At 41.0% G+C, this 23,524-nt stretch overlaps 1 protein-coding gene across 1 annotated transcript in view; it reads right to left on the minus strand.

The window, feature by feature from the left end:
• Window positions 1-812: 812 nt before the first annotated feature.
• TDRP (testis development related protein) overlaps window positions 813-23,524 on the minus strand; it is a 71,190-nt gene continuing 48,478 nt past the window's right edge. The window contains exons 3-4 of the mRNA XM_066603516.1: window positions 4,589-4,692; window positions 813-2,407 (exon numbers count right to left, since the gene is read on the minus strand). Of these exons, the coding sequence (XP_066459613.1) occupies window positions 2,062-2,407; window positions 4,589-4,692 (450 nt within the window). The 3' untranslated portion in view covers window positions 813-2,061. The remainder of the gene's footprint in view (window positions 2,408-4,588; window positions 4,693-23,524) is intronic.

Genomic DNA, 23,524 nt, shown 5'->3' on the forward strand with positions numbered 1-23,524 from the left:
TTTCTGGCCAGTGTGAGGCTGGCTGTAGTAACCTGCAACAAAAATGTTGAGCCAAAGAGAGATGGTTATATTTCATGTCAAAAATGTATCTATTTTTCACCATCTTCTGGCCAGTTTTAGTAAAACCATTGTTTAATGTTGAAACCAAAGCGGTGACTTCAATTAGATGCAACCTTTAAAATATCAAATAGTGTAAAATACTATAGAAGAAAATTTGAAATCTATCAAAACCTGCGTTAGGTTGGTAAAGCTTATACACATACATTATATACAGGGATGGAAAAAATATGTAAACACCGTACAAAATGCATGTCTTACGTTACATGGGATTCTAAATCATATTTTATTAAGACATGTAGAGACCGATTTTAAGTGGAGGCAATATGCTGTGAACATCTGCCCAAGCAACAACGTTCCATTGGTCAGGGGCTTGAGCCTCTCAGCTGCTGTTACCAGCTGACTCCCAAAACCACCCAGAGCAGGGCAAGAGGTGAAGTAAACACAAATTTGGCGGGAAAGCTCTCAGCCAAGCAGTGGTCAAAAGGGCAGCTCAGTACTAATGACTAAAATCCCATGCATTTCATACGGTGTTTCCATATTTTTGTCCACCCCCGTATGTTGAGGTATTTCACTCCAGCTTTCTTCAATATTAAACATGAAATCACACTAAAAGTTCTCAAACTACTATCTACTCTTCTTGCATAAAATGTGCTTTTTATTTTATACAAAACCCTTTGTATGTAGATCTCTTTAGTCTCCAATTACTCCATTCACTATAGCATTATAGATAAGTAAATGGACAAACCATGATATGGGTGCAACTGAATTCTTTATTCAAGATGAAAAAATACAAAGAATATTCTTCAGTTACTTCAACAACAACACTGACAAAACAATGCATCGACCATACGGAATAAATGCTACGTTGCATGGGGAGACTGACTGACGCTGTCGGTCAAAGTTATTTCACCTTGGTAAAGTCTTAGCTGTTAACCATGCATATCTACAACAGGCAAGCTTGACAATGCAGAATTCATAAAAAGACATTTTTACTCCCTATATATACAAAAATATCATCTAAAACAAAATGAACCTACCATGCAAAAGCCTTTTAAAATATCCTCTTCTAGTAAAGAACAATAAAAACCCTTTTTTTGGTCTACAGCAGAGGTAGACAGCCAGCAACTATAGTGGCTACAGAACTAGAACTTCCATTATTATCTGACAATCTAAAGGTTCTTTCACAATCGCTTTTTGATGCTCCAGCAGATCACGGCAGAGAAAAGGAAAGTCTTCCCACTGTACGGAACGTGAAAATGCTCGAGTCAATGATCCCCAACACTAAGTAGCAGAGCATGTTGGGTCCAGTAGTTTCACAATTGTATAAAACCCGGTTTACAGGGGCAGCTCTATATAGATATTAATCAACTAGGCATAATAGAATGGCCTTACGTAAATGTAATGTACTCTACTAGTTGGACAAACTCTGATTTAATAAAATAGTATGCAAAACACATCTCTTCTATGGAATTGTTTTCTAACACAAAATGCCATTCTTTACAAAAAAAAAAAAAAAGACATCCTTGTCTCATAAAAGCAACAAAAACGTAAATTAAGTTATCAATAAATTAAGCTGTGCATCACAAATACATTATCAAGGTGAAATACAGGCACTTGACAGTTTAATGTGCAAGGCAGATACCCTTTACTGCTAACAGTATAAGGCAGTCTAAATTACAACCAGTGTATACATTCTCTAAGGAATTACTGTTTTTTGGTAAAACCAACTTTCATTTCAGTTATCCAAGTGTTATGTAGGCACAATCAAGGACACCCTAACATTTTCACAGGTGGGTTTTTCCTTTTGAAACAAAAGTGAGCCATTTTAAAACTATGTTCTACTTAAAAAAAACTGATTAAGAGTGCAAATTTATTTTTGAAGGACTCATTTAAATATAAAAGTACATAGGTATACAATACTTGGGATATTTCGGTATAAAATGACATGACATCCATTAAACCTGTGGAAAGATATTGCATATTGCGAGATTTCTAGCTACATCATTCTAACTCTTCCCAATTTTCAGTGAGGTTGCCTTTGCTTCGCCGTCTAATACTGACTAGTTTGCCAGCTGACTTAATACTCCATCTAGAAGTGTTTCCAGAGCTTGACAAATTAGTATACTTGGAGGATCCTTTGCCTTCTTCTTCCCAGCCTTGCCATGAATGGTTGTCATCTAAAGGGTCTTCTGCAAAGGACAAGGGGTCTTCAACCATAATTTGTGGGGGCTCCCAGCCCTCAATCTCATCGGCTTTCTTTGGCTGAATATTTTGTTTTATTGCCAAACTGTCCCAAAAGCCAGATTTCTTCTCTGTTTTTACATCATCTTTTGTCTTCACAGAAGCTCTAAATATAATGAGAATACATAAAGTAGTTACAACAGTGTGTAAACTAATACAAACCTCTTCCTTGATTGTACTACTTAGGCATGGGTAAACTCATTTGCATAAAAATCAATAGCAAATCTTTGCTGCAGATTGAACACTGATTGACATTAAACTGCAACACCATTACCTTCTCATGTGAATGTACCTTTCAGTTTGATTGGACTTCAGCATTTTCTATCCGTTTTTTAAACCAAGATCGGGAGCAGACTCAAAAAAATAGAAGGTAATTGTTTCAATTATGTTTTTCTGTTTATGATCCACTCCTGGTTTTGGCTTAAAACGACTGAAATGAATTACTGACTAAAAACAGAAATACGAATGAAGCCTTTGCCATAAAGAATGTGTTCCTGTATTAAAGGGGTTTTATCAAGATCGAAAGTTATTACCTATCCACACAATGAGGGATAGCTTTATGTTCGGGTGGGGGTCCAACAGCTGGGACTCCAACGATCCTAAAAACAGAGGTTCTGACGGTCCCTACATGAATGGAGTGGAGGTTGCACATTGCACGCTCTTCATTTCATTTACAGTTATAGAAGTTGCTGACTGAGTGCTTAGAATGACCCCAATAAATAAGTTAGCAGATGATTAAATCTACTTGTGAACACCACAAAAAAATATATATACTGGATATAAAGAAACATGGCCAAAATTGCTAATTTGACATATCTTACTTCATAAAAAAATGGAATAAAAAACGATCTGTCATTTGAACCCAAAAATGATACCATTAAAAGTCAGTTTATCCCACAAAAAAAAAAAAAAAAAGCCCTTAACAGAATAAAAATGCTATGGTTCTTTGAATACGGCAATCCCCCCCAATATATCTCGTTTTAAAAGTTTTTTTAGTCTGCAAAAGTAGTAAGACAAAACCATACAAGAAATTTGTATACATTTAAAAAAAATTTGGCATCACTCCAATCTTGCGGTTTCATAGAATAATGCTATACTACTTATACTGCATGGTGAATGCTGTAAAATCAAAACCCAAAAAACAATGGCAGCATTTCTAATTCCCCCCCCCCCCTTTAAAAAAAAAAAAAAAGTTATAAAATACATTATATGTACCCGAAAATGATAGTATTAAACACACAAGGTTGAAGAGGCGCTCTATCAAAAAACTGGAAGCTGGCATCGGCTGAACTGCTCCATGACTGGAGACAATCTTGCGAATTGATGTGCTCCACAATTATAGTACGCCACAGATTTCTCAAAGATGGGTTGGGTAGGTGTAAGGCCAAAAAGAAACCATTGCTGTCAAAGGAAAAGAAGGTTGGCCCTGTTGAAAGAAGACCGCCTCTGGTCTTCCTGACAATGGAAAAAAGTACTTTTAAATAACGGGTTGACCTTCACAACTGGGGCAAATTCTGGATCTGTCTACATCAGGACCTGAGACAAGAGTTTAAGCCAGAGTGCACAGTTTCTACAATTAAGCACCCGATGTCAGTAATGGCATGAAGATCTATGGCTGCAAACAACGTTGGGAGACTACACATCATTGAAGGGAAGATTACTGGCACCAAATACTATGACATACCAAAGAAACATGCAATTCATCACCCGAAAATTGTTTCCCGATGGGGACTTCCTGTCATGGGTCAAAATTCATGAAGTAGTTTTTCCAGGGGAATAGTATCCAGCAAATGGATGGACCAGCTCAGTCACTGGAACTAAATCAGACTGAGAACTTATGGCAAAGAGTGTCCACCAAAATATCCAATACGCCCAATTTAAAAGAAACCTGGCATCACATGATTTTGAGTGAACTGCAAAAAAAGCTCATGCACTCCATGTCTCAGAGAGTCAGATTAGTGATCAAGAAGAAAGGACGGACAATTTGAACATTATGAATATCGATAATTTTCATATATACTTTGTAGCTTAACTTTACTGTATGTGGGCAATTTTTAATATGTTGATTTTTTTTCTTTAGAGAATTGTTCAGTTTTAAGAGAATTTAAATGTGTCACAATTTTTTTCTTCTTAAATTTCGAACAAAATGGCATGTAACATTGCCAACTAAAAATTTGGTTATAACATAATAAAACCTTCAAAATCGATCTACTTTTGAACAGTATTGTATAATTTAGTAGTACGAAGTAAAAAAGTGGCAGAATTTCCTTTCCTTGATCAGACTTACACTTTTGACTTTGGAGACTTTGATCCTTTCAGCAGTTGCTGTTCGTCGTCTTTGTTAAATATGGACGTCACATCCTTCCAGCCTCGAAAACTGGCACCCTGGACCTGGAAAAGAATGACACACAGTTTATTCATATGCACTGAACATTCAAATAAATATATGGGCAGCAGGTGGTTCAGCAGCTCTTTAATTTACATGGTAGATACGAATTCTGCATACAACTTATTTCCAGAATCAACATGCAGTCAAACAGTGAGGGTTTTATTCCAGCGCTTGGAACACTGGAAGTTTTATAGCCTCCTGGAGAAACAGTTTCCAAATAACAATAACAGCCTTGAAGACTTTTAAAAGTTTGGCCCAGTTATTTGAACAATACAGAATAAGTAGTCTGAAAGCAAACCTCTACTTATGTAGACAGCAGCAAATAAAGGTTCATTTGTTCAGTTCTCCTATTGGATCTACTTCCATTTACTTGGCATACATATCTGGTGAGAGCAGGTGATTGTGTTGTTTGAAGGGTGAACAGATTAATGCAAACTTTGTGTTTTAGAAGTTTTTTTTTTATATTTTATTTTCTGAAAAATTAACATACAGAACCTGTTGATATGGGTCACGGTAAGATTACACTTGTTCCCAGTTATAAACCATAGTCGAAACATATTTCATCACACGAGGACCCCATAAGTTATGGCCTCTTGGGTAGGCTGGTCAAGCAGCTATGTGTGAAATATCCAGAACTGAATTCTACTCTTTGGAATCGTTTAAAGGACAAAAGTGCCTCCAGGACTTAAAAAAAATAAAAGGATTAAAATTAAAAAAAAAAAAAAAGTAGAATTTTCTTTGCATTCCATATTTAACCCCTCCAGAAGCAGGTTTATTATTATCATGTCAGCAAAGCAAGCCGCGGATATTTTCCTGAGGTAATTCGAAGTGGCAAACGTGTACAGTGGCGCAATAACTGTGTCCTGGCCCGCATTTTAGCAATAGAGCTGTCCACAGAAATCTTCCGGGGTTTAACTGCATGGTCAGTGCAGCAAGCTCCGGAGATTTTCCGGGCGTGCCACTAAAGGGGTTAAAGGGATACTTTAAAACACATTTTTCCAACTTTACACTCCTTACCTGATTGCTTGTTTCACACTGAAGTACTAATTATATATATATATATATATATATATATATATATATATATATATTATATTGCAGTCACTTACATGCAGTGCAGCTTCCTGTTTGAGGCTTTACAGGCACCATCTTGATGCTGCGACTTTTCATGACAATGATGTCATTGAATGGCTGCGATTGGCTGAAGGCACGTGTGTTTCTGGAGGCAGGGATTTCAACCACTGCGTCCAGAAAGCAATGCTCTGCCGGGGACCAGGAGGGAGCGACAGCCTGCAGGAGCACCGCAGAACGCCCGGGGAAGTGAGTAATGATTTTTATTCTTTGCTCCGCTGTATTCCCGGCGTATAAGGTGACAGTTGGGGGGTCGTCTTATACGCCGGTATATATTTTTATTGTAACACATTTCTGGATGAATTGCAGGGAAGGGCTTATATATTTAAGCCCTTCCCGACAATTCATCCTGCGATCGCCGGCAGCCCATTGCTTTCAGTGGAACCTGCTGTATTGCTGGCTCCATTGAATTCAATGGGCAAACATCGTTCTTCTCTGCCACAGCTGTTACAGCTATGGCAGAGGAGAACGATCTTTATGCTGACAGTGGGGGGGGGGGGGGGGGGCACTCTTGCCGCTATTGTGGCTTAATAGTGGGACCTGGGAACTTGAGATGCAGCCCAACATGTAGCCCCTCGCCTGCCCTATCTGTTGCTGTGTCGTTCCCATCACTTTCTTGAATTGCCCAGATTTTCACAAACGAAAACCTTAGCGAGCATCGGCGATATACAAAAATGCTCGGGTCGCCCATTGACTTCAATGGGGTTCGTTACTCGAAACGAACCCTCGAGCATCGCGAAAAGTTAGTCCGGAGTAACGAGCACGCGAGCATTTTGGTGCTCGCTCATCTCTAGTTGTGACGCATTTCAACTGAAGTAGACCTAAAGTCGTTTTTCCAAGTTGGGGAAAGCTCTGTCATCAGGTCCCCCATGCCTTGAAATAGCAAATCGGCATCCAGCTAAGGTCTCCCTGTAACATCACTCTGCAGTCAGCCTAAACCCCCCTACAAACAAACTGCAGCAGTCAATGGCGGCACTGAGCAATCATGGCTGAGCGCTGTGATTGGCTGCTACAGCAGGTTTACGGGATGTCACAACAGCCTGTAAACAAAGACAGCAAAGACTTGAGCGGGGAGTGGAGAGAGGTGAGTAACTGCTGATTTATTATTTTAACGCATGGTGTCTCCAGTGACATGGGTTTCCTTAATTCAGACAACACCTCTAATTACCATGCTAGTCCATATTACAGCTGCATGACAATGGCTTTGGGCTTTGGTTCAGATGTGCTGCTTTTGCTACTTTTGTTTCTCAATTACAGTAAAAATATTTTGCTGTATGAAAAACGCAGCAAAAACACCACGAATCAGGCTTTACATAAAAGGTAAACTTTTAATCAACACGCACAATTCAATACATAAATGGCTGCATTGTACAAGCTTCAAGAATTAAATGCAATAGGACCTTATATGTTTTTCGAGAGAAAAATCTCAATTTTTTTTCCCTCCATCAGCGCTCCTCTATCCTTATAAATGTAGGACTATAAATCTAAATACAAAACCAAGGACTTGCTCTACTTGACGCTAGATCATAACAGATCAATGACAGATGAAAAGGTTACGTGCGTCTATTTTCTGATGCCATTCATACACTTTAAATGAAGTCTGCTGCAACCAGGTCCATATATTACAGAAGCATACCCTTGAGGATCATAAAGGTTGCGTGTTTCTCTGTCAGCTATGGCTTTGGCTGCCTTAGTTATACTTGGGCTCAGGATACTTCCTTCCTTTACTTCCTCAAGGCAGCGGAAAATTGACAATACGTTAACTATGGAGTAAACCTCTTCTGTACCTCCCTCACACTGAGAAAATGCATGCCTCCACATCTTTTGCCAAGTGTCTGATTATAACATGCTGTGAAAAACAGCACCCACAATGGGCAGGAAGAAGGAAAGGAGGGATTTAAATGGCCAGATCTCTTTCCAGGAATTCACCCCGCATTACTTATACAATCAGGAACAACCTTTTGTTGTATACTACAAGAATGCAAGTTATGCAGCATTAACATATACAACTTGGAACATTTTTAGGTTAAACGGACATTCAAATTACAATAGCCATTCATGGACCAAGGGCATTGGCAATTTGTGGTGCATGCAACTGGCTGAAAGATCAAGCCAAATCACACCGAGGCAAAGTAGAGCCAATGATGGGTCTCCTGTAGTCAGTGCTCTATGTACTATAGTGCCAGCTACCTGTGCCAAGGTGATCTCTACACACCATATGAGGATTGATTCTTTTTAATATGTACAGTGTGTGCTGAAGACCATAGTAAGTGATTTACAGCTTCAGCAGCTATGCCGAACTGGTTTTATCTGTGTTATCTGCCTTTTATTTTGAGTTGACACTGGGTTCAGAACAATATACTGGTTTTCCATAGGGGTTTGGTCTCAAGATGCAGCCTTTTAATTTACATAAGTTGTTCTGGAACAAGTTAATATGGTAACTTTAAAGGTAGTTGTGTAGTTCACTGTAGTTAAATTCAAAATGTTGCCCCCTAGTAGAGACCTATAAAATACACACAACGGATTTTGTATTGGGTGACACTTCAAAACTGCGTAACTTTAGAAGAATCTTGAATGTTGTACCTAAAATGGATATAATCCACTTAATGCTTAAAGCCTGAGATTGCACTAGTGCCATGTTCTCCTACAGTAAATTTAGTCACATCCAGCACAGGGCTGTTAATCTGCAAATCACATCAATATACGTACATATATTTGCCATTACCCAAATCAAGCAGGAAGTAGATCATTTTATACAATAGATTTCATCAAAGTAGTCACATTTGGCAGGCAAAGTGAAAAATGTCCTCAGCCCAGCTACATGAATACTTCTTCATAGGCTTTGGAGAAGGATATTTTCCTGTGCCAAATGACGTTGAAAGCTACAACGCTGATAGATGCACAGATACCTTACCATGTGCACTTCCATAAAACCTTCCAAAATGCTGTAATACACAGTTTTTCGGTAATTTGTATCTCTTACAATTCACATTAGCAGCAGCCCTAAGGAGTGACTGATAACGATAAGTTAATCCCACGTTAGTAGAAGGTTTTCTATATACAAAATTGATCACTTTATGTAGTAAGCCAGCCATTGGCCAACAGCTCTATCATCTGGTGTATTCACATGTGGCAGATTTGTTGCAAATATTTCTGCCACTGAACGTTAGTGCCATTTATCTGAACTGGGTTGTTTCACTGGCAAGTATGGGCATTTTTTCAAGTTCCATTCAGGTGAATGGGTTAGTTGCAGAACTGTGTGCAAGGCATCTGTCACATGTAAACATACCCTGAATATGCCCCCAGCCACGCCAAGTGTGCATTATTATTTCAATAGGGAGATGAAAATAACCTCATCTCACACAAGAACACAGAAGCTCTGCCACCTGGAAATTGTGGCGCTTTGGATAAGTCCAGATACACAAGATCCAGGGACTCTCCCTGGTCCAATCTAGAACTTACCTCCTTGTAGAAGCTGATCAGATTAGTTTGACAGGACTCCCTCATAAAGCCATGCTGATACAGAGTTATAAAGCCATTTTCCTTGAGGTACTCCAGGATAGTGTCTATTACAAACCCTTCAAACATTTAACCCACACTAGAAGTAAGACTTACCGGCCTGTAGTTTCCAGACGTTTGATCCTTTTTTGAATATCGGCACCACATTGGCTACGCGCCAATCCAATGGAACAGAGGCCGTCACTACCATACCAATACTATATTTTTGACATGGCAGAAAGGACCCAATAGCAATAATGTGCTGTCTTTAAAAAGTACAACAGTATATTGTGGCAGATACACTTTAATGTAATCATTATAATATTAAACACATAACTAACTGTTCAAATGCAGAGAAGAATATATAGCTCTAATCTTGCACTTTTCACGTCACAATATGGAAGTTAGGCTTTTTGAACACTGGTCAACAGAAATAAAGAATTGAATTTCGTGCTACAGTTGAAAGGCGCCATTTGGAGCCTCCGTCGGCAGTTTACTCAGATATAATGTGAAGGATACTGGCAGCGTCAGAACAATGGACAAAAAAAAAAAAAAACACAAAAAAAACAAGAATACTGCAGCATGATTTCTTATGGTGCAATTTTACACAATAAAACGCCCATTAAAGTCAATTGTTTCCTGAAAAAAAAAGGGGATGCACTCACATGTCATGCATGTGTGCTATGGACTTTTTCACACACCCATTGACTTCATACGACATCAATTGGGCCACCTTTTTTTTTTTTTATTTGCACGAAAAACAGATTATATTTCCAAGACACCTGCATGTTAAAAACATAACAAAATTGATGTAAACCACACATTGACTAATTTTTCACTTAGTCCATTTTTCACTGAACGAAATCATACTCTCCTGCGTGAATAAGGCCGTGAGTTATTTAGATTATAGCAGTGGAAGAAAATCTGCATCCGAGTTCACCATCCTTGCCAAAGTAACGCCATCACTGAATATATGATGTACAACTGGCATTTGCCCAGAGAAGGCTCAGGGCTCATGGACATTTTTCACAGCGTATTACATGTGTTGCAGGGCTGAGTGATACGCGATGAAAGGAGTCAATAAAAGTTAATGGACTTTCACTGATCCATGTACATTTACGTGTAGACACTGCGCATCGATACGCACGAGAAATAGATGGCAGCATGCACCATTTCTCTGCATGCCACGCAGTGTGAGCCTTATAGATTTGGATAGGCATCATATGCAACACTGTCTGTACACAATACATTGCGTATTGGCGTTTTTTTCATACGCAAGCTCGTTATGACACAGGTGCGGGGAATTTTTAAAAAGTCACACTGCGCATGAACATGTGGTACGCGGGCATGTGCAATACACTCACAGCCATACACCATCTCAGCTGGCAGACCTGCTGTATACAAATACCAGTATGGCCATGGGCACGCGGCCTAAGGCTACTCTCATGCAACCATTTATCGCGATTACTATAGCCTTTTGAACGCCGCGGTATAACACTACCATTGATTTCAATGGGGCCTCGCAGACTTTCCAGTCCCGCGATTTCCAAGAGCTGTCTGCTCTGTTTTTCCACGTTTAGTGCACCTCATCACCCAATCTCACCAAAAGCGGCACAATCGAAATTGCGGCGTTTTGCCAAAGGTATTGTGAGAGCAGCCTAAATGTAATATATACACATTACTCTAACACACTGCATACTGCTAGTGAATGTGAACTGTGTCTGCAGTACCGTTAAGGACCACTGCAGAGTGTACAATGCTGTGCATTTCCGGCACACAGTAGCTCCATTCACTAGCACATCGGCCCAGTGAACAGCTGATTGGCATGGGTCCCAGCCAGTAGATCCGCACTGATCTACTGAGGACTTGTCCTGAGGATAGGTCATCCACTGTTCCAACGAGAAAACCCCTTTAAAAGCAAGGTGTATTCTCACGTACCAGTGAGCACCAGCACTATGCGCTGCTGTTTTTCAGTGTGGTTATTGTCTGTGTAGAAACCTGTAATTAACATGTAGTAAAGTATACTACCAGTGCCTACTGGCACATGAGAATGTACCATAAGTTCATAATTAGGGCTGTACAGTGTAAAGAATTAGGATTGTTTCACTTTCCTAGGATCTGCAAAGACTTTGTAGCATTTTGATAGAATTATCCCCAAAAAAATTATCTCAAAACCCAAAACCTAATTTTCTTTTTAACCTTCCGTACAAATACAAGTTTCACTAACAGTGAGCCTCCTGCCAATAGTGTTCTCATGCATCACAAATGTGTAGCGACAAGATAAAAACTATCCGCCGTTATGTAAATAAACCGCATAAAAATAGTTGGAGACTTGGGCACATTGACAAAAAAAAAAAAAAGACAAAACACAAAAAACAACAACGCAGTAAGCGCTTATTATAGAGGCTAACACCCAAAGTGTTTACATTGGCATGGTCATTAATGGCCACTTAAAATTTGGAACCACTGCAAAAGCAAAGACGACATGTACAGCTTCATTCAAACAGGCAGGGTAGATACGGATGCAGATGTGAAGCATGTTGATTAGTCGTTTAAAAGTTGCTTGACTAGAAAATTCCACAGATAAGTTACTTCCAGAAGCTTGTAAAAATAAATCTACAATGTATCCAAATATTATTTTTAAACTGTATTAAAAAAAATGCAATCGACACTAAAAGCAGGGCAGGAGAAGAAATATAAGGGACTACGCTCATTTACATATTCTATGATTGCCACTGTTTCATTTATCACTATTTTAAACCCTTGTTGACCCGGCCATTTTTCGATTTACTCTTCCCCACCTTATTTAAAACTCAAATTTTGTTTTACTCCAGCAGCATAGCCAAATAAGCATTTGCTCTTTGTGAGACAAGCCGTACTTTTCAAAAAGTACAATTTAATGTACCATAACCATATAATGTATGGAAAAAATTGGGAAGAAATGGGGGAAAAAAAATGAAATTGATCCACTTTTTGGGGGGTAGGGTGGGTAGATTGTTTTTATGGTATCTACAGCGGGCTAAAGATGATATGTTAAATATTGTGTGGGTCACTACAATCCTAGCAATGCTACATGTTTAAAGCCTTTTTTGGTTGTGCTACGCTAAAAAAATAAAATACCTTCTAAAACAAAAATAGTTTTCGTTAATCATATTCTGACACGTTTTATTTTTCCAATTAAATGGGGCTGTTTGAGAAATAGTTCTTTGCAGGATGAGCTGTGGTTTCTATTGGTGCTATTTTGGGACACCCAATTTTTTGATCACTTTTAATTGGCTAAAAAAAAAAAAAAAAGCATAATTCTGGCAATGCGAGTTTTTTTTTCTGACTATGTTCAATGGGCAGGTTAAATAATGCAGTACTATGAAACAGACTGTTACATCTACAGCTATACCAATTTTTCAAAAACAAAATTCTCTAAAATTGAAAAAAAAAGGAAAAAAATAGGTTCCACTACAGAACTTGAATACATGATCACTTGTATAATACACTCTTCGTGAAAAAAAACAAAAACAAGAGACCTCAAGCACGAGGAGCTTTTTGCTGCAAAACTCAACATGCAGTCAGTCAACAGTGTTTGAAAGGGGACGCATTAATGTACTGTGAGAAACTAGGTAGTTGTATGGACGAAATGTCCACCACCTGGCCCATTCTGACCAGACTGTTAGGAGGTGTTGGGGGACCAGTGGATGTGTGAGGGCATACATAACAAGGTGACCGGGCTCAGAATGCCTTCGACAGACCACCATCATTAGACAGGATCATCTGATCATCCTACAAGCATGAGCAGCTCCAACTGTTTAGTTGTCTGCCACCCAAAGATAGGTTGCACTACTGGTATAGGCCCCCGTGTCTGTCGGAACCATTTTCAGGCACTTGGCTGAAGGACAATTGTCCCCCACAGAACACATTACGTGTATTGCCTTTGACACACAACCACCATCCTCTCCGTTTGCAATGGTGTCATAAATTACGAAACTGGACTGCTATGGGGTGGAACAGAGTGGTCTTCAGCAATGAATGTTTAGATTAACACGGCCATGGTCAGTTCCCAATGTCTGGAGACTTCGGGGTGAGTGCCTCAACACTGCCCCCACTGCTGGTGTGATCGTCTAGAGGCCATTGCATACAACAGTCTCTCACCCCTAGTAGTGGTATGAGGGACAATGACAGCTCAGCGATTTGTTCAGGACATCCTGCAACCATGTGTTGTCTCTCATGGCTGGAATACCAAGATGCATTTTTCAGCAGGATAACGCTTGGCTACACACAGCAAGGGTGTCACAGGAATGCCTCCACAACATTGTCACACTTCTGTGCCCTGGCTGGCCACCAGGTTTGTAGTCAATAGAAAATGGACCATCTGGGACGCCAACTTTGGCAGCTTATGAGTTTGTATGATAGAGATACTCAGTTATAGCAAATGTGGACCGATATCCTGAAGGATACAATACGGAACCTGTATGCCTCCATGCCAGTCTATCACATCTTGCATCCAAGCAACAGCCTACCTTCAAGTATTCAGTTTCATGCAATAAATTATCCTTTAGCTCAGATATTGTAATTGTTTATTTATATCAACATTACAAATCACACATATAAAGTAGCATTCAATTTGACAACCCCTTCTAGAGGGTTTTTTTTTTAGCAATGAGTGTACATTGCACTACTTGAGTATTGCAGTATATTGCACTTTTAACAGCAGCCTATTAAAAAAGGTGTTATCCAAGGACTTAAAATTTCTCACTGGCACCTAAGAAGTCAGACCAGCCCCTTTCGGCTTTGTTCTGACAAAGTCACGTGTTATTGTGGCCATCCGGTGTTGGCTCTTTATAATAATTAGGAAAGCCGTCGCAGTGATGGAAAGTGGGACTTGCTTAATTATAATGAGCCGACAGCCTGTCCCTCACTTGTGAAGTCACCAACACAGGAGGGCTGCAATATCACATGACTCCTTGTCAGAACGCAGCAGGAAGTGGCTGGACTGACTCAAGGGGCTGGTAAAAAAATTAAAAGCTCTAGATAGCCCCTATTAAGCCCTTGCAAAGTCATAGCTCAATAGGCTGTGAATCTTCAAAAGAAGATTATACTTATGGGATCTTGTGCTTCTAAAACCGCTATATTTATTGTCAATGTTAGCTTTTTAGGGTATGTCCATACAATCCCATTTTGCTGGATATCTTTCCTCGATTACACCATTCTGTGAGTTCATGAACATCGATTAACTACAGAAAACTGCATAGTTGATTGAGCAGGCATTTTGCAAAGGATATTTAACATTAGTGTCGGTTTGCGGCAAATCTGATATTCAGGCGGTTCGGCCTGGCAGAAAACACTGCAGGAGGAAGCATGGTGGCCAGGCAGCAGGGGCTCAGCAGTTAGCAGTGTTGCCTTGCAGTGCTGGGTTCAAATCTGACAACATCTGCATGCCCTGTGTTCTATAATAATCATCTTCCTTTACATAGCACAGTGCTTCACATCACGTGATATTCCCTGTCCCCACTGGGGCTCACAATCTATAATGAACTTAGCATATTTTTGAAATCTAGGCAAAAGTGCTAACTGCTGAGGCACAGGAGAAGGAGAACAACCACCAAACTTTTAAAAAGTTCACTCATCTCTAAAATGTTTTGCTAATTGCTTTCCAGAGGAATGTATCTATATTTTTAGTATTTTAGAATTGGGTCCAGAAAAAGCTCAAAATCACACAAATGCATCACTTTTGTTGCAGATTTGCAGTGCAAAATCTACACTGAAAATCCACAGTATGTGAATCCATTCGAAAGGCCAAGACTTTAGACTAAAATACATCACAGATGAAGGTCCTAATATGCATGTTTTAAGCCTCTCAGCAGGCAAAGCATCTAGTGATCTGCACAGCAACATGCTGCCACTGTAATGAGAGTACCATGTTATCTGATGAGAAGGCACTGAAAGGTGAGAGTAACAGTCAGCCATCCTGTAGACAGTGTTACTGAACTGTGACCTGGGTCGATGACAGCTGGAAACATTCAAGGTCTAACAAGAAGATGTAACCAAAGATTGTAACAGCAAGTGAAACTGTAATGGAAACGGATATCTTACTTGTGAAATAGCTGAAGTGAAGGATATTGTTTTCAACATTTTGTTTTGTGCTAAGAACGTTCACAGCATTTGTCATACTATGGATACATGAAAACACAGGATAACCTCATTTAATGGGGACTGCCCGGCAATGTCCCCTGTAGAGAGAGGGTACTGTAGTGTTGGAGAGGTGACATACAGTGGGTTTTAGTGCTAAAAAGGACAAGACAGACATACATTGGATATAAAAAGTCTACACACCCCTATTACAATGTAGGGCTTTTGTCATCCTACAAAGCAAATTCATTTCAAATTTAAATCCGGCTTTAATGTGACCCGTCATCTGTAGAATTCCACTGCAAAACAAACTGAAGTCTTTTAGGGTAAAAAACAACAAAACTAAAATAATGTGATTGCATTAGTGTGAACACCCTCTTACATTTGGGGATGTGGTTGTGTTTTGAATTGGCCAATCACATTTAAACTCCTGTTAAATAGTAGTCAGTGCACGGCTGCCATTATTTACAGTGATTTCGATTTACCCCCATATTTTCCTGACCATCATCTTAGTTACATTTTTCAGCACAAGCCATGATCCATACATTTTCAAGGCATTACTTATACCATGGAACACAGTGAAGACCGTCATCAAGAAGTGGATTAAATTCTGCACAACAGTGACATTACTAAGACCTCTGCGTCCCTGAAATATTGATGATGAAAAAAAAGAAAAAGAAAAGAAAAAAAATTGGTCTGGGAGGCTGCCAAAAGGCCTATAGCTAAATTAAGGCCTCATGTCCACGGGGAAAAGAATTAAAATCCGCAGTGGATTTTAACTCTTCACCCGCACCCCATAGGAATGCATTGACCACCCGCGGGTAGATAAATACCCGTGGATGGTCAATAAAAGGGAATTTAAAAAAATCATGGAGCATGAAAAAAAATGCTCCATTTTAGTGCAGGTTTCCCGCGGGGACGGCTCCCGCGGGCTTCTATTGAAGCCTATGGAAGCTGTCCGGGTCCGAGGGAGACCCGCACCTGAATTACACTCACCTGCTCCCAGTGATGCAGATTTTCCTTCCTTCGCGGCCTGACCTTCCTTCTTCGCGGCCGGATCTTCTTTCTTCGGCCGGGCGGATGCGCGCGGCACGCAGCCGGCGTGCCGAGCACATTCGCGGGCCGAAGAAAGAAGATCGGGCCGTGACAGAGAGAAGATCAAGCCGTGCAGAAGGGAAGATCCGGAGCATGCAGAGAGGTGAGTAACTGTTATTTTAATGCCTCATGTCCGCGGGGCAGGAGGGACCCGCTACGGATTCTCCATGGAGAATTCGTAGTGGGTCTGATTTTCCCGGGGACATGAGGCCTAAAGGAGCTGCAGGAATTTCAGGCAATTACTGGTTGTGTAGCACATGTGACAACCATCTCACATGTTCTTCATATATCTGGACTGTGGGGGAAGGTGGCAAGACGGAAGCCTTTTCTAACAAAGGAAAACATCCAAGCCCGACTAGGTTTTACCAGAAGCTACATCAAATCTGCCAAAAGTATGTGGGAGAACGTGTTATGGGCTGATGAGACCAAGGGGAAACTTCTTAGCCATAACTTCAAAAGGTATCTTTGGGCTAAAGCCAACACTGCATCACCAAAAGAACACCCTACAAGCAGTGAGGGTGGTGGAAGTAGCATTATCCATTGAGGAGCTTTTTCTGCTGCAGAAACTGGGGCTTTAGTAAAGGTGGATGGAATTATGAACAGTTCCAAATATCAGTCCATTTTGGCATAAAACCTTTGCTAAAAATGTTGACAAGGAATTTCACCTTTCAGAACAACGGCCCAAAGCATACTTCCTAATCAATAAAAGAATGGCTTTCCCACAAGATGGTCAAAGTTTTGGGATGTCTCAGCCGTAGCCCAGACCTGAATCCTATTAAAGATCTGTGGGTTGACCTAAAGAGGGTGATACACACAAGATGCCCTCATGATCTGACAGATTGAGCGCTTTTGCAAGGAAGAGTGGGCAAAGATTGCCAAGTCAAGATGTGCCATGCTGATAGACGCCTACCCAAAAAGACTGAATGCTGTCATAAAGACAACGGGGTTCATCAACAAAAGTATTAGTTTTAGGGTGTGTATATTTGTGCAACCACATTGGGGCGGGGGGCGTCCACCCTAAAAGATTTCAGTTTATTTTTCAATGGAATTGTACAGATAGATAATGGGTCACATTGAAAGTGGAAATAAATCTGCAATTATTCATCTTGGTTGTATTTTTTTTAAACAAAACCATGGCATTTTTACGTGGGGGGGTGGGGTGGGGGTTGACTTGTTATATCCACTGTATTCCTAAAATACTCAGGATATAGCTTTACATCATTTCTAATCAAAAACGTCTTGATTGAAGTTTTTGGAATAACACAATTATAAAATAGCACACTCATGCTAATAAGGCTTAGTCTTATGACTAAGACCACTATCACATGTGCGTTTGGAGTGTATGTTTTACTGTTCTATTATTGGAACGCGAAAACTGAATCTTAGCTGGAAACGAAGATGAAGAGACACATTATAGTCACTAGAGTCCATTGGGGCATCATGCTGGAACTCTAACAGACCCCATTGTCCCCAGATGAAATAGCACAACATGCTGTGCTATTTCACCCGGGACTGCGTATTGGATTGTGTATTGGAGGCTCTGAATAGAGCCTCCGGTGTAGATGTGAATGGGGCCTTATATGTCTTGTGTAATAAGTAGGATCATAGTGTGCCAGGATAGGGACACAGGACTTATTCTTACTGGTCTGGCTATGGAGGAGTCATAATACATTTACAGCAATATCTTACCGTGTTCCATTAGTATAACACCAGCTAAGCATGGATAAACATACTGTAAGTAGGGTCTGTTAAGGCAAGCTGTCACTAATCTTTTATGCATTAGGCTCAGCTTACATGTGTCTGTTCCCTCCCCAATCACACAGACATGCTCATAATTATTAGGACGCGGTCCAGAGCTCAGCATTTACCAAACTGTTTCCATCATAACAAACTACAGCCTGTCTGTTTAGAGTCTCTTCTGTAAGAATAACTGCGCTCACATTGCATTTTTTTCAGTGGTCACATACAGGTAATTATCTTTATGATCATTTATACAAAGAAATCAAATCACTACGATTACTTGGATGTTGTTAGAAAAAATTGTGTAAATACAACTATATATTTAGATAACCGTGACTCTATAGTGTCTAGTCTGGATATTGGTCACTTTCGTAAGAATTGAGGCAGCAACTGAAATTAGAAGCCTTAAATAAGTCCTGCATTAAAAGAAAATGCTTAATTCCCAATCGTATCCCATGTGCCACTTGAAAGAGACACTACCATGATTTTTTTTCATTCCTGTCTTTATATTTGAACAATTCTCTTTAGTTGTGCTGTGTGATATTAGCACCCTCCACCCTCGTTAGCCGACTGGATCCTTTATGCAGGCATAACCATGCTCGCTCCTCAGCACCACTTCTCCCTGTGTAAGAAGGGGATGTCAGTGAATGCAGTCTGTATGGGGATGAACAATTGTAATAACGATCATTTGTCCTCACACTATTATTTTCTGCACAGCGTATCGTCCTCGCGGAAGAAAGATCTTCTCCTCCCTTCTAGCCGACATTCCAGCTTTTCTATCTATTCTATCAAGTTGCAAGTGTTTCCGCGCAATGCTGAGTATGGGCTGCAGGTTGCTTGCATCCATAGACCTCTATTGAGGCCGTCCACGTGAAATCCACGATAGGATGGAGCATGCTACGATTTTTCTTCCGCTTGCAGAATCTGTGATTCGTGTCAGAGAGTGTGAAGAAAAAAAAAAAACGAAAATACAAGTTTTCAATGCCAGTGTTTTACCACGGATCTTCTGTGCGGATGGCGATCACGGAATCTGCAATTGAAATCTGTCTGTGTGAGACCGGCCTAGCAGCATTGCTTCTAGGAGAGAAAAGTGTATCACACAGGACCCACAGTACTGACATGTAGTACACTCCCACACAGTATTGCCATGAATGAGACCAAATGGGGAATAGAACAGATATTCCTAATCCATGGGATTAAAGTGTGTACAGCAGCATAACCACTTTATACTACAGCGTAAGTGAACGATTATAAATGATAAATACAGAAAAGGAAAGATTTAGGGGAAGGGGGGGGGGGGTATTTCAGGAAGTATTAACACATTGTATGAAGTCACTAGTGTTTGAACTGTTTATAAAGCAGATGTCAAACTTCTGAATCATCACAGAACGACTCCCCTGTACAATTAAACAGAACTCCAGTCGGCTCGCTGCTCTTCTGTGCCAAGCATTGCAATATGACGGAGAAGCAAGAATGCGATGCCAAGCACTATGAACAGAAGAAAGGAGTTGAGAGCTTTCTTTTGTATTGATATTCCCCCTTAATAAATCAACCCATAAGTGTTCTGCCTTACAAGTACAGAGCTAAAATTAACGTGATCGTCAGAGCTTCTGCTGTGGCATCTTGTTGTTCTAAAGGAATATGTTAAAATTACATCAAATCCTGAAAGTGAGAATGCCCCTCTAGGTATATTCAGACCACTATACTTATGAACAACACTAAATATATTATTTTAAACCTTTGCAATCCAATTTTGGATTCAGGGTTTCCTAGGCGGCTTTCTCTTGCTGCCATTATACAATGGCGCCATCTGCTGGCTGGAGCCAGTAATGCGGTAGGGGACATGCTGGAGAGGGCCCTACAACAGAGCGGCCAGTAATTTACAAGACAGAAGAATACCCTGCCGGACGTCTTTTGACATTGGAGCTGTACAACCCTCCATCAGAATGTCTGAAAATGTCAGACAGTGGATTGGAAAGGGCTAAAGAGGTATCCCAGAGACTGGGTGAAATTTTCAAAATTTTCCTTAAAATAAGACCTTAAATTTTAATTTTAAATGTACTCTTCCCACCTTTTAGTTCCATCCTGCAGTAGCAACTCTAGCGATACCTCAAGTTACAACGATCACAGGTATTATTGCTGCGTATTTGCAACATTCAATGGTCTTTCCTGGGCTATTGAACTTGAAACCACATTCAACACACAATGCCACAATCTTTATGGACGTGTCTGAAGTGCATGCACTGATTGTCTAGTTCTGTATATCCTGTACTGCATTTATCTGTGCCAGGAGCTGATCCTTTAGACACCCAATGAGAGTGGCCCTAATATTCTATCACATTATATAGGACTCTGAAGAAGCTGTCATCATAGAAAGTGATTTACACCTTCAAGCAGCTATTTCTGACCGTTAAATGTAAGGACTTGTTTTATTGGTGTTATCTGCTTATCTTCATTTTCTCTCATTTTGATGGCATCAGAACAAATTACTAGTTTTCCATAGGGTTAAGTCATCTTGCAAACCAATGAAAGGGGTTTTCCCACTACTTAAAATTGCTTCACATCCACTTCATACTTTCTGGCTGCTGCTGACGAGGATCTGTGACTGCTGCAGCCAACACTAGCCACAGCAGTGACCTTCTATAGCCAGTGATTGGCCGCAGCAGTCACATGTCCTGGTCAGCAGCAATTAGGAAGAACAGAGGGGTTGCGAAGCAATTTTACATTGTGGGAAAACCTCCTTTAACCATTTCCAATCCAATTTGAATCTTGGTTTTCCTAGGGGCTTACCGTATATTCCGGCGTATAAGGCGACTGGGCGTATAAGATGATCCCCCAACTGTCGCCTTATGCGTCGGGAATACGGTGTAGAAAAAAAAAAAAAAAAAGGAGCAGTACACACCTCCCCGGCGTTCTGCGGCGCTGCTGCAGGTCGTCGCTCCCTCCTGGTCCCCGACAGAGCATTGCTTTCTGGATGCAGGGCTTGAAATCCCCGCCTCCAGAAAGCTAATGCTGTGATTGGCTAACTCATGCGCCGTCAGCCAAATCACAGCCATTCAATGTTGACAACGGGAGCAGCAAAGCACGAGTGACCCGGCAGTGGAGAAGGGAGATCGGAGTGTTGTGTCCCAGGACCTGAGAGGCTAACGACAGAGAGCGAGCCATGCAGCCAATCAGGAACAGGGGGCGTCACCTAGCTGTCAAACAGCCTTACCCTTGTCGACAAGATACACCAGTACCCATTGGGCCTAACATCTTGAGGACTGCATATTACAGAGGAACATAATATTTCTCTTCATAATATGACAGAAGGTTTTTAAAAGAACATTATCCAGACGCAGCGTTCCACGATTTTACCTAAATGATTTCACGCTAATAAACTAAAACCAGCATTGCTGCAGAAATAGTTTGCTTGGCTGCAATGTATCAATATTGCAAGGTTTTTTTAGATACATTCCTTAAAACATATGCATTGATTACACCAAAGGGGGAAAAAAACATTATGGCCGCCTGCAGACGAGCGGGTCGGATCCGGCAGCGAGAATTCTCGCCGCGGGACCCGACCCGAGAGCCTGCAGGAACGAGCGCGTACTCACCCGCGCCTGGCGGCCCCGGCTCTTTCATGTGCCGGCTGCCGCGCAGCCGGCGCATGCGCAGACCGGAGTCGGCGGCCGGGTGAGTGCGTGCCCCGCACAAAAATAGGACATGCCGCGGTTTGTTTGCCGCGCGAGATTTTGCGCGGCCAAATCGCGGCCGTCTGCATAGGAGTGCGTATTGTAATGCACTCCTTTGCAAACTTTCAGTGGCGGAAATCCCGCGGGAAATACCGCGGCGGGATTTCCGCCCGTGTGCAGGCGGCCTATGCCACATTTCACACACTTTACATGTTGGACATACAGAGGAACTCTAGTCTATGGTAGGAGGTCAAAATGTTCACTACAGCTGATGTCTGTATATTTTTCTAGGCAACCTTTATAGATCCCTTCAGTGTTCTCTACCAGATTAGACCCGGTTGTTATTTTTTGAGATATAAATTTTAAAAATGTGTTTTGCAATACTCGGCTAAATTGGTAATAAACCAAATAGCTGTGGGAGACTAGATGAAAAATCAGTGTGTAATATGCAAGATATTATCCCTTTGTAGTTGGTAGCAGACTACAGGAAAGTTCTAACGGCTGGCAGATGTCTCACTGATTTATGCCATCTAGTCACCTGCTTCAATCAGTGATAGATATAGGCTTTCAGTAAAGGTCTGGATTTCATATATTACAGAAGAAGAAAGCAAACAACTGATATATGATCAAATTATTTACCATCCATCAAAGGCTGTAATGTTATAATACATTAGTAGCACATGAAGGCTAATAGTTTTCCCAATAAAACATATGTTGTCCATGTGAAGGGTTGTGCTTGATGTAGGACAACATTAAAGGGGTTGTCCCGCAAAAGCAAGTGGGGTTATACACTTCTGTATGGCCATATTAATGCACTTTGTAATATACATCGTGCATTAATTATGAGCCATACAGAAGTTATTCACTTACCTGTTCCGTTGCTAGCGTCCTCGTCTCCATGGATCCGTCTAATTTCAGCGTCTAATCTCCCGATTAGACGCGCTTGCGCAGTCCGGTCTTCTCCCTTCTGAATGGGGCCGCTCGTGCTGGAGAGCTGCTCCTCGTAGCTCCGCCCCGTCACGTGTGCCGATTCCAGCCAATCAGGAGGCTGGAATCGGCAATGGAACGCACAGAGCCCACGGTGCAGCATGGGAGAAGACCTGCGGTCCACCGTGGGTGAAGATCCTGGCGGCCATCTTCGCAAGGTAAGTAAGAAGTCACCGGAGCGCGGGCATTCGGGTAAGTACTATCGGGTTTTTTTTTTAAACCCCTGCATCGGGTTTGTCTCGCGCCGAACGGGGGGGGGGGGCTATTGAAAAAAAAAAAAAACGTTTCGGCGCGGGACAACCCCTTTAAATCATTTCAATTTAAACAAAACAAGGTAACAATATCAATATATTGTCAGGTAATATAGTGCGGTACATACTAGTAATGGGAGAATATAAGCCAATATAGACCATGAACCCCTAGGCATCCAATGTGATGACAATCTGTGTACAGTGCTGTGGAATACGTATGCACTATATAAAGGGGTAAAATAAAATTATGCCATATGGGTCTAAGGCCTCATGCCCACGGCCGTGACAGAGTCCGCCAGCGGAATATCGCAGCGGAGTCTGCCACAGCACCCCACGAA

Source organism: Eleutherodactylus coqui, chromosome 1 (genome assembly GCF_035609145.1).
Source record: "Eleutherodactylus coqui strain aEleCoq1 chromosome 1, aEleCoq1.hap1, whole genome shotgun sequence".
Taxonomy (NCBI): domain Eukaryota; kingdom Metazoa; phylum Chordata; class Amphibia; order Anura; family Eleutherodactylidae; genus Eleutherodactylus; species Eleutherodactylus coqui.